At 29.8% G+C, this 14,756-nt stretch overlaps 1 protein-coding gene and 1 pseudogene across 1 annotated transcript; one reads left to right on the top strand and one right to left on the bottom strand.

The window, feature by feature from the left end:
- Nucleotides 1-984: 984 nt before the first annotated feature.
- On the top strand, nucleotides 985-3,093 carry LOC113867677. The gene is made up of 2 exons (XM_027503104.1): nucleotides 985-1,284; nucleotides 2,485-3,093. Exons 1-2 carry the CDS (start codon nucleotides 985-987, stop codon nucleotides 3,091-3,093), a joined length of 909 nt encoding a protein of 302 aa, XP_027358905.1.
- Nucleotides 3,094-4,132: 1,039 nt separating this feature from the next.
- LOC113867676 lies at nucleotides 4,133-4,531 on the bottom strand (annotated as a pseudogene).
- Between the last annotated feature and the right edge of the window lie 10,225 nt (nucleotides 4,532-14,756).

Here is a 14,756-nt window from a genome sequence, read left to right as displayed (position 1 = left end):
ACAAAGATGTTTTACGTTTGGTTCTTTAGTCAATACACCTAACATTATCCATTTTAGGTTTTTTGTTGTTGGAATCCATTTTAGGTTTAGGATAATATTAACATCAAGTATAAAAGTTGATTTTAATCAATCATTTTAAAATGATAAATATCTATTAAAATTAAATATTACATAAAAAATACAAAAATATTATTAATATATTTGTTTTAAAAAAAACATAATTTTAAATATTTAAAATAAATCTTGAGTTGATATTGATAAAATTGTTAAATTTATCCAAAATGTCTCACACCCTGTCATAAATGCCACTATGCTAATACTAATTGCTTTCATATTTTTGAGAAAAACTCTGCAGATGCAACAAGAGATCATTCCTCTCTCCTAATGCGATGTTTCGGTGGAATTTTCCGACAAATGCAACAGTTCGTTAAACCTTCAATACTCCTAAAATTCTCTGGTAACTTCTACGATAAATGCTCCAAATGAGTTATTATATCATTATTTTGGAAATAACCCTTAAGATAAAATTTAAGTGTAAATTTTGGGTGCTGTTGTTTATTAATTAAAATGATTTTTTAATTTGTATAATATTACACATAATAAAAGATTATATATAGCAAATTTTTATTAAATATTACATAAGTTAATATAAAACATTAATTTTGATTAGTAAATAGCATCAACTACTTCTTTAGAGTGTACTTAAGTTTTATATTATTTGATTGAAGTTTGAATTATCAAGATAAAACTCAAATAATACTCAAAAATACTTATGATACTAATTTTGTCCTTGTTTTCATTTCCTCTACTGCGTCTTCTTGTGCTTAATTAAGTCCTTTATTTTAAATTAATATGCTTTCAGGTATTCAGGAAATATATGAGATGAAAAAGAAGCATTCTTTAGTACTTATGATTCTAAATTACTTGTGCTCAAGAACAAAGTCATCACAACAATATGATTGGGTAGCTGGAGAAGCAATGTTAATGGCAGCGAAGAACGGAATTATTGAGTTCATAGACTCAATGAGAAAAGTAAATTCTGACCTTTTATTGGTTAAAGATAAAAATGGAAGAGGTCTACTTGCAAATGCAATTTTGAACCGTCAAGAAAAAATGTTTAAATTCATGCTTGGAGTAAAAAATCATAAAGAATTTTTTGTATCCTATTATGATGAGTTTGGAAATAATATATTACACCTCGCAGCAGAATTCGGAATTCCCTCTATTAGTGGAGGCAAATACAGTACAACTCTACATTTATTGAGAGAACTCCAATGGTTCGAGGTACGTAATCAAGTTCAACCTATATATAATTTATATTTTATAAAAGATATGATTAAATTTGTTAAAAATATAAATTGTAAAATTTTTTTTCTAAAAAATAAATAAAAATATACTAACTTTTATAAGTGTGAGCTCTTACTTTTCTTTTAGTTGTAACATTTTAATAAACTTAGACACTACTTGTTTTAGTATTTTCAATGGTGTAATATATATATATATATATATATATATATAAACACGCTTCTATTTTAGAAATATTTTAATAATTATATGACTTTGAACTTGTTAAAATACATACTAATGAATAATTTGCTAAAATACTTTTTTTTCTTAAAAAAGTAAAAATATATTAGGATTATGGGTACTAACACGCTCATATTTATTTTTTAATATGTTAGTAGGCTGAATTTAAATTTGATAATATAATTTTTTTTTTGCAAAATCAATAAAAATATATCAACAATCCCTACAAAATAAAACTGAAAATTAGGAGAGACTTTTTACATTAATTAAAACTAAAACAATTGATACTAATGAGTGATTTGTTAAAGTGGTATATACTTAATTATGCAAGATTTAAGGTATAATTTTTTTATTTGACTAATATATCTCTTCACTTACTAATGTTTTGGTAGTGATGTCACTTGTCAGTTATAATTCTCCCCTGTTATTATGAGTTGTCAAACGTACTACATGTATATTTTATCAGTCAAGTAAGAATATTATGGACTAAGAAACTTATTTAAGTGACTTTTAATCACTACCAAAAGGTTAGTAGAGAGAGAGATACATTAGTTAAATAATTCTTTTTAATTGATATCCAAAGTCACAATACAAAAATTATATAATAGTTTTTATAAGAAATCACAGGATATCATAAAATTCAATGCATAAATAACTTAAATGCTGTAATTTTTAATAAAAAAAATACTAATTATTAATTTTTTATCGTACAACGTTGGTCACGCATAAAAAAATTAAAGAGTTAACTAAAAACTTGGAATAAGTTTTTGGTTGAAGTGCTTTTGCATATTATACTTATACCAATATCGGGAATCACAATGTTTTATCCTTGCTTCAAGATTCTTAAATACAAAAGTATAATAACTCTTGACTCAAATGCAAATACAAATATGAATGTGTCTAAACAGAAGAAAAAAATGAATGGGATTGATGATTTTTTCATTGTATTGTATGCAGGCTGTAGAAAGTATTGTGCCTCCAGCGTGCCACGAAAGTAAAAATAAAATGGGTTTTACACCTGGTGAACTTTTTACCATGAACCACCTAGAACTTATAAAAGATAGTCAACAATGGTTAAAAGAGACATCAAATACTGGCATAACTTTTGGTACTGTTATCATTACTCTCATGTTTGCTGCAGCCATCACTGTCCCAGGGGGAAACGATCAAAACAAAGGCACACCCATGTTTTTAGGTAAAGAAGCATTTACTTTGTTCGCAGTAGCAGATGCAATATCTCTAATCACATCTTTATCATCCGTCTTGTCTTTTATGGCAATCCTTACATCAAGTTTTGCTGTGGAAGATTTCATGAAAAGCTTGCCCCTCAAGTTATTTTTTGGCTTTGGATTCCTATTATGTTCTGTGCTATCCATGATGTGTGCTTTTTATGCTGCCCTTCTTTCGATGCTAAAAGGTTACCGCTGGATTTTAGTAGCAACCTTGTGCACCACAGTTATTCCAGCCTCGTTACTTATCCCCTCTATATTGCGTCGCTCTACAAGGATTCTAAGGTTCGCAATTAGATCTGGTTTCCACTCTATAAAGAATACAAAGAGTCACTGATTTTAAATTTGTAGCTAAGTTACATTTAATTTAATTATTGTGTGTCCCTCTATTATTTTACTTTTCTCTTTTCCTCGTGAAATATCACACCTAGATATAAATAGAAAAATTGAGAACTTTAAATATTTTGAGGTTTTGGACTGAGGTAATATTTAGTTAGCTTGTGTCGTTTGTTGATGATCTATTAAAAGAAATCTCTTTTATGATTAACTCTCCTTTTATATTTCTAATAAATGGGATCTATGTAAGGGTGGTAAAATAAGCCAGCCCATCATAAAATGATATGTGAGAAGCTTGTTCAAAAACAGAGTAATCTGAGCTGTCCCGTTTAAAAAATAAATTAATAGGTTGGTGAGTTAACTATTAGCCCACCAAAACAAAAAATGAAAAAAATGGTGGGTGAGCCATTGGAACAATGGACTAATTCACAAAAAATTAACAAAAAAAAAATACAATAAATAATAAAAAGTGTTTAAAAAATAATTTTATATTAATAAAATTTAATATTTAATTAATAAATAATTATTTTTTTAATTTTAAAAAATAAAAAATGAGCTCGACGGTCCAACTCACCCCAACTTGCCACTAGTCTGCATTTTGATAGGCTAGCAGAGGGCAGACTGGTAGATTTAAAATATTCAGTCAAGTCTGCCAATTTTCGTTAGTGAGTCCACTTTGACAATCCTAAATCTATGGTGACAAAGCAGAGGTCACCTAACATGTCTTGTTGATGATAAGACCCATCCCTAGCAGTGTAGCGCAACTTGAAAAATTTTGTTATGCCACAATACTCACTCATGACTGAAAACTAATTAAAAGGATTTTCCTTTAGTAGAAGCATACCATTTCAAAGGACTCATGTTTGAGAGGGAAAATTATTGAACTAACAAATATGATTGAAGAAATCACACACTAAACAAAAATAGACAAGATGAGTAGCGTAGAAGACTTATAACTGGGTGATTTTTACATATCCTCTCCTTAATTTTAAGTGCTTTTCAATAAACAGAGTAAAAATGTAAAATGCTTCCCGATTGCCTCACCTTCTCTTTTCCCCGCATCCAGGCTCTAGCTGATCCTTATCGACAAAAGACAAGATGCCACCATAGTATTCAGGTCCCACTAAAACGAAACAATTGCATGATTCTCATCAATAAATTCTGAGTCTTGAGCCACTCCTAGTTCGCTATGAACTCCTCCTCCATCAACAGATAGTCCAATGCGTTCCAATTTCAACAGCCTTAGCTTGCACTTCGATATCGCATAACCGTTGGTAACTGCGCTGCTGCCTCCAGGCCCTTTTGTTTCGGTTGCTTCAACCCCACCCGTGCCGGCGGAGCTGCCGCTCGAACTTTTTCTCCTTCTTATCCCCGCCGTCGGGTTTTCGGTCACCCAAAAGACCTTGTCGGTTGAGATCACCCGGTATTCCCTCACCCATGCTTTCTCCGGGAATGAAGGAAGAGGGACTCACTAGGCACTGACATGCATAAACAAAATTCGCTTTCTTTCTGACGTTTCATCTTCTCTGACAGCTATATTGCCTCTCTCCGATGACATTTCATCTTCTCCGACGACATTCTTTTATGCCACTGCTTGTCTGGGCAGCTTATTTTGTCAACTGAGATCCAAGTTAACATCGACAAAGATCTCTTGATTCTCAGGTTCACTACTACACAGCAGTGTGGAGGGCATCGAAGAAGAGAAAAAGACGAGTAAAACAATTATAAAATTATCCTTCAATAGTATTTTTTTAATATTATTAATATTTTGATCAAACAATCCACAATATTTCGTAACTATTTAAAAGTTAAAATTCTCTTATTTATTAAAATTTATTAGAGGACGTCTCTCATAACTTAATATTTTAAAGTTTTGGATATAATATGATTTTTGCTTTGTTTGTTTTAATAGAAAAGATGATGTAAGAATGCAAACTAATTTGAAAAGAAAGTTTTCGTGTATATATGAAATCGATATATGAGTTCATCTTTTTATAAATTTTTAACTTGGTCATGTCTCATTTTACATAAAACTCAATTTATACTTGATTTTGACATATTTAAATATTTTATTTTGAGTAAAAAAAGTATTTTTTATGAGACTCACTAAAAAGTTTCTCATATAAAATGGTAAAATTTTGTAAAAAAAAAGTAGTGAGATTTTTTTTATATTTTATTGAAAATACTTTTTAAATTTTTTGCTAAATAATTTTTTATTGATATTATAAAAAAGATTTTTTTTCATATAAACTAATATTTTTTTACTCACTTTTTCATTTATTCTTTTTTATTTCAATCCATTCAAACAAATTTTTTTCATCTCACTTCTCATATATTTCTTCCCAGTCATATTTTTTTCTATTTGTTTTTCTTTAACTCATTTTTTATTACATCCAAACGCAGCATTATTGTTTAAACCTCCTTTCATATTTCCTAACAATTATTCGAGGAGAAATAAAACATCAAAAAATTCAATTGCTGCACCATGATGTACTGGGACAATTTTGAATCTAAGCACAAAGGATGAAAAACAAAACCAAACAAATAAGATGGCCATAATAAACAAAAGTTCACTGCATAATAGCAGTTACATAAGCTTAACTCTGCATTCAGTCCTGAGTCCTGAGAAGATAACATTACATTTATTGGGATTTCTGATTGGTTTGAATACCAGTTTTCTAAATTCTTGACTGCTTGGCAAGCTTGAACCACTCAGTATGGAAAGAGCCCTCCATGTCAGTCCTTTTATATGTATGAGCACCAAAGTAGTCCCTTTGAGCTTGAACCAAATTAGCGGGCAACCTTTCTCTTCGGTATGTGTCAAATCAGTCCTGAGAAGATAACATTACATTTATTGAGATTTCTGATTGGTTTGAATACTAGTATTCTGATTGGTTTGAAAACCACAACAGAAATAAGAAGAGAACATGTAAGCAGAGTCTCTATAAACAAACAAAATAAGTTCATGAATCATATAAACAAACAAAATAAGTTTTAAAAATTAATTACCTTTAAGTATTTTAAGATAATTTGTCCTATATAGTATATATTTTAATATTCTTGAATTAGATGCAGTACTCTCTTATTCGAGCAAAACATAAGTAAATATTAAGTTAAATGAACATACAATCAATGTGTTTTGTGTTGAAAAGAATATTTTCTATTAAGGTATTTTACAGCTTTAGTTGATGATACTTTTACACAACATGTGTACAGTCAATTGTTCTAACATAATTCTGGCATTAACATTTTTTTATCTATATATATATATATATATATATATATATATATATATTACATATTATTAATTTTTATACAAAAATATATTTTACTTAAAAAAGAGTTAAATTGACTGTTTTCAATAATTTCTATAGGAATTTGTGACCCATATGGTTGTTTGAAATATTGTCCTTCTAACTTATTTAATTGATTGAATCACAAAAAAAATGTCTAGTTTCGCCAAAAGCGTTGAAACCAAAATTGAATTAGCTCTAAAAGATTGGTTTGCATAGAAATTGACATTGGTGACACTAGAGAGATTACTTAAAAAAAACTGTCAAGGCGGCCACTAATGGGATAACACAGTCATGCTAGATGAGGATGCACACCCTTGCTTAGTTGAATAAACCTAGAATGCAGATGCAACTACTAGCACAGTCGTGCACCTTACGATCATTGGGGTGCATATGGAATAAGCATGGGCGTGCCTATGTTTTCAGCACAGAAGTGCTTTTGTGCGTAGAGCCAAATCGTCCAGAAAAGTTATCTTGAGGATTGCCTCCTTTTTGAAAAAATAAAATAAAATAAAACATACAAAATATTAAAAGAAAAGAAAAAAGAAGGAAATATGTTGGTTACCTCCTAAAAAAGCTTGTTTAATGTCGTGATCTTGAAGTCCTAGTAGATTAACACTTTTTCTCCTTCATGAAACTCACGATGTAGAATATGCTTGTTGTGCCACTTTTTGATGCGCTCCTTGTATAACTTAGCATTCTCGTATGTCGTAAGACATATCTCATATAACTCATTAAACTCCAAAAGGTTTTTCTCATTTGCAGGCTGCAAATCAAAATTAAGGAACTTCAAAGTCCAATAGGCTTTATGTTAGAGTTCAATAGGTAAGTGACAAGCTCTTCCAAAAATCAAATAATTAGGAGATATACCAATAGAAGTTTTAAAAGCGGTACAATAAGTTCAAAGCGCATTATTCAATTTAAAGACCAATCTTTTCTAGAACTATTAACTGTGCGCTCTAAAATATTTTTTAACTCTCTATTTGATACCTCAACTTGTCCACCGATTTGGGAGTAGTAAGAAATAGCAACCTTTTGGGTGACACCATATTTTGCCAAAAGATTATCAAAAAGTTTATTCATTATTAAAAGACTTAGGAAACGGTCCCATAAAATCAATATTGCAAATGTCAAACAATTCACAGACCAAAATATTATTAAAGGGCATGTCATGCCTTTTAGAAATATTACCACTCATTTGACATTTATCACATGATTTAACAAAGTTATAAGCATCTTTAAAAAGTGTAGAGCAATAAAAACCACTTTGCAAAATCTTATGAGCAGTTTTAGTTAGGCCAAAGTGGCTTTCTAGCTCTCTAGAATGACAATATTCAAGAATTGCAATAAATTCACTCTCAGGAACGTATCTCCTAATCAAATTAACCCCACAAACTTTAAACAAATAATGCTCTTCTAATAAATAATATTTAACATCAGATAAAAATTTTCACTTTTGTGAGGATGATAGTTCATTAGAAAAGATTTTACCAACTAGGAAGTGAACCATATTGGTATACCAAGGTGCCTTAGAAATGGCAAAAATCCTCTCATCACAGAATGTTTCCTTAATTTCTACCTTGGTGTTCTCTCTCACCGAGGAATCTAGTCTAGATAGGTGGTTAGCAACTGAGTTCTCACTCCTCTTCTTATCCCAAATCTCCACATCAAATTCTTGTGGCAAGATGATTCAACGGATTATTCTTGGCTTAGCATCATGTTAAGCTATCAAACATCTAAGAACATAATGGTTAGTAAAAACAATTACATTAGACATAATTAAATAAAGGCAAAATTTATCAAATGCAAATATCATGACTAACATCTCCTTCTTAGTAGTGGTGTAGTTCTGCTGTGCTCTAGCCAAAGTTCTACTAGTGTAATAGATGACTTGAAAAACCTTACCCTTCCTCTGGCCCAAAACTGCTTCAACAACTATATCTCTAACATCACACGTAAGCTCAAAAGGTAAAGACCAGTCAGGAGAAATAACTACAAGGGCATCAATTAACTTACTTTTTAGGGCATTAAAAACAAATAAGCAAGCATCATCAAATTTAAATTCTATACCTTTAGCTAGTAAATCAGAAAGAAGTTTTGCTATTTTTAAAACTTCTTTTATAAATCTCCTATAAAATCTCGCATGCCCCAAAAAGCGCCTAACAGATTTAATACATGTGCGAGGGAGAAGTTTAGCAATAACCTCTACCTTAGAAGGGTATACCTATATACCCTTACTAGAAACTTTATGCCCCAAAACAATGCACTCACCAACCACGAATTGACAATTTTCCCAATTTAAAACCAAATTAGCCTTTTTACATCTTTGTAAAACCAAATTAAGGCTATGCAAACAATTATCAAAAGTGTCACCATAAACAGAAAAGTCATCCATAAAAATCTTAATACAATTTTCTAATAAATTAGAAAATAAGACCATCATGCATATCTAAAATGTAGCAAGGGCATTACATAAACTAAACGACATTTGTTTAAAAGCAAAGGTACCATAAAGGCATATAGAAGTAGTTTTCTCTTTATCCTCTAATGCTACAGGTATTTGCATGTAACTCGAATAACTATCCAAACAACAATAAAACTCACGCCTAACTAATTTTTCTAACATTTGATTAATAAAGAAAAGGAGAAAATGATCTTTTTGGATGGCTTCATTGAGCTTCCTGTAGTCTATACACATAGACTACCCAGTTACCTTCCTTACAATAATAAGTTCCTATTGCTCATTCTACATAATTGTGATTCCTCCTTTCTTTGGTACAACATACATAGGGCTCACTCAAGGGCTATCAGAAATAGGAAATATAATACCAGCATCCAATAACTTTATTACCTCCTTTTTTAATACTTCCTTTAGACTGGGGTTAAGTCTCCTTTTAGGTTGAACCTTTGGCTTGAATTCTTTCTCCAAGTGAATACAATGGGTACAGATGGAAGGATTAAGACCTTGATATCATGAATGCTGTATCCAAAGGCTTCCTTATTTTCCCTCAAGACTCTCATTAACTTCTCTTCTGTAACACCTGTCAATTTAGAAGAAATTATTACAGGAAGAGAAGAAAGAGGTGATTAGCATATTTAAGATTAGAGGAAAGGGTTTTACGCTTTAATTTTGGAAGTTCTTCAATAGATGGTTTGGAAATTTAAGATTCTCATGTTCCCAAGCTTTCAAAATGCCTAGGTGCCAACCACCGTCCTGGATTTCTGCTTTCCAAGGCTAAGATCTCATCTACCACTTCCTTTGTTTCCAGTAGAGTGTCTCTCCCAAGTGCTAGGATTTTTCTAGAATATCATCCCTTAACCTGTCTATTAACTACACATAGTCTAAAGAGGAAAAAGCATTACTTACAGAAATAAAATTATAAAAGTCAAAACTAGAGGAATATTTAAGAGAATAAAAAACTCTAAAAACAATTTTCACATTGTTTAATCTTAAAGAGAGCTTTTCTTGCTAGACATCTATGATGGTATTTCCTGTGGCTAAAAATAGTCTCCTCAAGATAATGAGAACCTCATTGTCCTCCTCCATGTCCAATACAATAAAATCTCCAAGGAAGATGATGAACGTGTTAACCTTTACCAAAACGTCTTCTACTATACCCCTTGGGTAAGTAATAGATCGATCTGCTAACTACAAAGAAACAGAGCTAGGTTTGAGTTCTTGCATACCCAATCATCTAAAATTAGAGAGAGACATTAAATTTATAATAGCTCCTAAATTATAGAAGGCTTTATCAAAATGAAAGCTACCTACAGTACAAGGAATAGTAAAACTACTTAGGTCTTTGAGCTTTAGGGGTAGCTTTTTCAAAAGAATTGTGGAGCACTCCTCATTAAGCCTCACAGTTTCAAATTCCTCTAGCCTCCTCTTGTTGTTCAATATCTCCTTAAGTAACTTAGAATATTTAGGCATTTGAGAGATGACCTCCACAATGGGTATGTTGATGTGTAACTTCTTCAAGATTTTAAGAAATTTATTGAACTGTAGATCTCTCTTATTGTTCTTCAGCCTCTGCGGAAAAGGGATTCAAAGTTCTTGAGGCTTTGTATTGTGGATTACTCTTCTTTCTTTTCTTGCTTAGCTTTTGTAACATTAGCACGACTATGTATAGGAGGGAGCACAGGCGTGCTTGTGAACTAGGTGTGCATATTAATGAAGCATGGCTTCTTGTAAGTCATGGTTGTGTTTCTCAATAAGCACGAGCATGCCTATGGGTGAATGGTCATGTTGCTCTGTGTGCACAGGTGTACTTGCAACTCTATTTCGCGACTTTGGCACATTTTTTAGGCAATGTTTTCCCGTTTCTGAATAGCCTTGGTATGCTCCCTGGAGTTAGGTTTAGGCTGGGTGGGCAGCGTTCCTAATGCTCTTTGAGTAAACAGGCTAGTAAGTTGTCCTAGTTGTGATTTTATTTTGGACGTATCAAAGCTTATTTCTGAAAACTTTTTGTTTGTTGTTTGGGCTTGCTATTCTATCCTAATGCTTTCTTATTCCATTTGAAATTCAAGCTTTAAAATCTTTTGTTCCAAATGAAAGGTTCAAGTTCTCTCCTTTCATGCTCTGCTCCTTGAGGTTGCATATGAAAAGAGCAATAAACATTTAAATTTTGACTTCCTTAGTCATTCTCCCATGAGTTTGTGGGTTTACTATACCATCCTGAATTGTAATTGTTGTCCAAGAAGTTAGCCTCCTCAGTCTCTAGAGGTTTTGCTAATGAATCTTGTGCCCTCAATAGAAATTCCATTTGTTTTGATAGAGTTTCCAACTTATTTGTTACTAAGTCGCTCCTTTCTGCTTGATAGATCAGAGCAAATTCTTTTTTTTTTTTTTTTTTTTTTTTTTTTTGCTTTTGTGATGTTTTGTATGCCATTGAAAATTGCTGCATGTCATCTTTTCTACCAATATGTTAGCCTCACATGGCCCCTTGCTAAGGAAGACTCCACTAGCGACCACATCAACTGGGACTCTATTGGAAGGTGAGAGTTCATTATAAAAAATTTGCATATGTTTCCACACAAGAAACTCATGATCTTGACATCTCCTCAAAATCTCTACAAATCACTCTCACATCTTGAATAGAGATTCAGACTCATATTGTTAAAAATTAAAGATCTCTGTCATCAAGTTTGCAAAGAGTTGATAAAAATAAAAAATTATTTTTAAATATATTAATTATTAAAATAGTTTTATGTTCCTATTTAAGTTTAATTTGGATAAATTTTTTAATATGTACTTATATAAGTTAAAAATCAATTGAGTAATAGAATGAATGAAAATATTTTCTATAAATTGTGGTAATATAAAATTAATGATATTTTTAAGAAAGATGTTTTACTTTTAATTCTTTAGTCATGAAATCATTCCTCTCTAATGCGATGTTTCGGTCAAATTTTTGACAACTGCAACAGTTCGTTCAAACTTTAATAATTCTAAAATTCTCTAATAACTTCTACCATAAATGTTACAAATTAATTATGATATAATTATTTTTGAAATAACACTTAATTAACACAAAGTTTAAGTATAAATTTTAGATGTTGTTTTACTGGTTTATTAATTAAAATATTTTTTAACGTGTATAACATTATACATGATAAAATATTAAACAAAGTAAATTTTTAAAAATTATAATGTTTAACTATATTAATGTATTGAATCTCATTAAATTCTTTAATTTCTAATAAAAGTTTATTTTATATAACTACTTATCGCATACAATGTTATGTATATTAAAAAAAAAAGTGCTTGTTATAATATATGTAAACATGAGATGATATTATATGCTTTTTTAAGATTAACAATTGTGATTTCTTTAATATCTTAAATATTAGAGGATATTAACATCATTTTCAACTAAACCATTAACCTCATTGTCTATTAATATAAAATTAACATCATGATTGTTTCACGTGTAAGAGAAGTTATCAAACCCTCTCAATTATAGAAGACATAGGAGATTTTACTTTAAAAAAATAGTGATTAAATTTATTTTATTTTAATAAAATATTTGTAATATTTACTTAAATTTTAATTTTAATTAATAAACAATATCAACAACACATAAACAAATTTGACTTTAGTTGTATTCAAAATTTAATTTGTATAATAATTTAGATTAAAATTTCACTCCAAAAATTTATGATGACATTTGATATCACAATTTATTATATAAATTATCAAGATAAAACTCTAAATTTAACTAAAGAAAAATACTTAAAAATACATTTGATACTAGTTTTGTCGTTCCTTTCATACGTAAATTTTGTCTTACACTTAATTAAGTCTTCCATTTCAAATTAACTTTTAAATGCTTTTAGGCATTCGGGAAATATACAAGATGAGAAAGAACCACTGCCTAGTAATTTAGCTTCTAAAGAACTTGTACTTAATGTGAATACTCAATTTTATCCGGGTCCCATCTAATAAATAAATAAATAAATAAAAATTAGATAAGATTTTAAATCTTAAGTCTATAAGAGGTTAGGATTTTAAATTTTAAATATGTAGATATTTAGGTTAGTGGAGAAAAAAAATGATTAGTGGGTAGATTTTAAGGAAAGTGGATGAGACATTTAAGGAAAATGTGAGAGGTGGCCATTGGAAAAATAGGAAGGTAGAACTTTTTTTAAAAAAATAAATTAAATAGGATCTAAGGTTAGGAGGTGTGACTATAAATAGGAAGCTTAGGTCTTTAAAAAGGAAACTTTTACACTTTATTTTTTATGGAAAATCAATAGAGAGAATTAAACTCTCTTGAAGAACACAAGAAATAAAGAGAGAAGAAGAGAGAGGGAGAATCAAAAGAATTTGGAAGACAAAAAAAAAAAGAAACAAGAATTCAAGGAAGCACAACGAGACAAAGAGAAGAGGAGAGAATTGCAAATAATGAACATTCCAAAAGAGTCAACATTCCGAGAGTACAACGAAAGAGAATAAAGCTAGAGGGTTGAAGAGGAGATATCACTGTGAATCCTAAACCTTTTTCTTCTTCTTTTTTCTTTTTGTTGTCGTTGTTGTGTGCTCCTCTCTTAACCCCTAACATCCTCTTTTTTACAAACCTAAAGGAAAACTTAATTCTAACACTAAAATGTCCTTTAGCAAACCCTATAACATTTTTTTCTCTTAAAATATCTTTTTTGCAAACCCTAAAATATTTTCTAACCTTAAAATATCTTATTTTTTTGCAAATCCTAAAACATTTTTCACCCTAAAATGTCTATTTTGCAAACTTTAAAACATTTTCTAACCTTAAAATATCTTTTTTTATAAACCCTAAAACATTTTCCACTCTAAAATGTCTATTTTGCAAACCCTAAAACATTTTCTATCTAAAAATGTTCTTTTTGCAAATCTTAAAACATTTTTTTTTCTAACCTTAAAATATCTTTTTTTGTAAAACCTAAAACATTTTCTACCTAAAAATGTTCTTTTTCTAAACCCTAAAACATTTTCTTTCTAACCTTAAAATATTCTTTTTCCCAAACCCTAAAATATTTTCTACCTAAAAATGTTCTTTTGCAAATCCTAAAACATTTTCTTTCTAACCTTAAAATATCCTCTTTGTAAACCCTAAAACATTTCCTACCTAAAAATATCCATTTTGTAAACTCTAAAACATTTTCTTTCAAACCTTAAAATATCCTTTTTTGCAAACCCTAAAACATTTTCTACCAAAAAATGTTCTTTTTGCAAACCCTAAACATTTTTTTTCTAGCCTTAAAATATCTTTTTACCCAAAAGTATCTTTATACAAACCATAAAAATGATTTTTAAAACCCTAAGTATTCTTTTTTTATAGAACCTAAAAAGTAATTTTTTTTATTCTAACAATTTCAAAAATTATAAAAATCTAAATTTTCCAAACCCTAAAAATTCTTTTTTGTAAATCTTAAAAATTCCAATTTCCTTGCAAATTCCAAAAAAAAAACTAATTTCTAAATGAAACAAGAATTATTTTCTTGTTATTTTTGTTTGCCCTTTTGTTTATTTTTTATTGTTCTATATATTGCTCATTTATTTCCTTATTGTATAAAAAAAATTAATATTAATAGGACATTTTAGTTATCTAAAAAAGGGATCTTTTAAATTCACGCAATGACTAAGTAATTTTGATAGAGTGGTAGATCTACCTTCACATTGCTTAGCTCGTAAGAGTTTATGAGTAGTCGTGTACTAACTTGAACCATGTGCAGGAGTGAATTTACAAAAAATAGTAACAAAGTAAAAATCAAGCTTAAAAAAAAACATTTGAAACTCATCTAAACCTAATTTTGAAAAGAACTATATGGCAACTTTGATTTTTTCATTGTATACGAGAGATACGTAACAGCGGGAACCTGACCCGTCAAGTTT

The sequence above is a fragment of the Abrus precatorius genome, unplaced genomic scaffold, assembly GCF_003935025.1.
Source record: "Abrus precatorius isolate BTA unplaced genomic scaffold, Abrus_2018 Scaffold5, whole genome shotgun sequence".
In the NCBI taxonomy this organism is placed as follows: Eukaryota; Viridiplantae; Streptophyta; class Magnoliopsida; order Fabales; family Fabaceae; genus Abrus; species Abrus precatorius.
The sequence above is the reverse complement of the archived record's forward strand: the minus strand, read 5'-3'. Positions and strand labels throughout refer to the sequence as shown.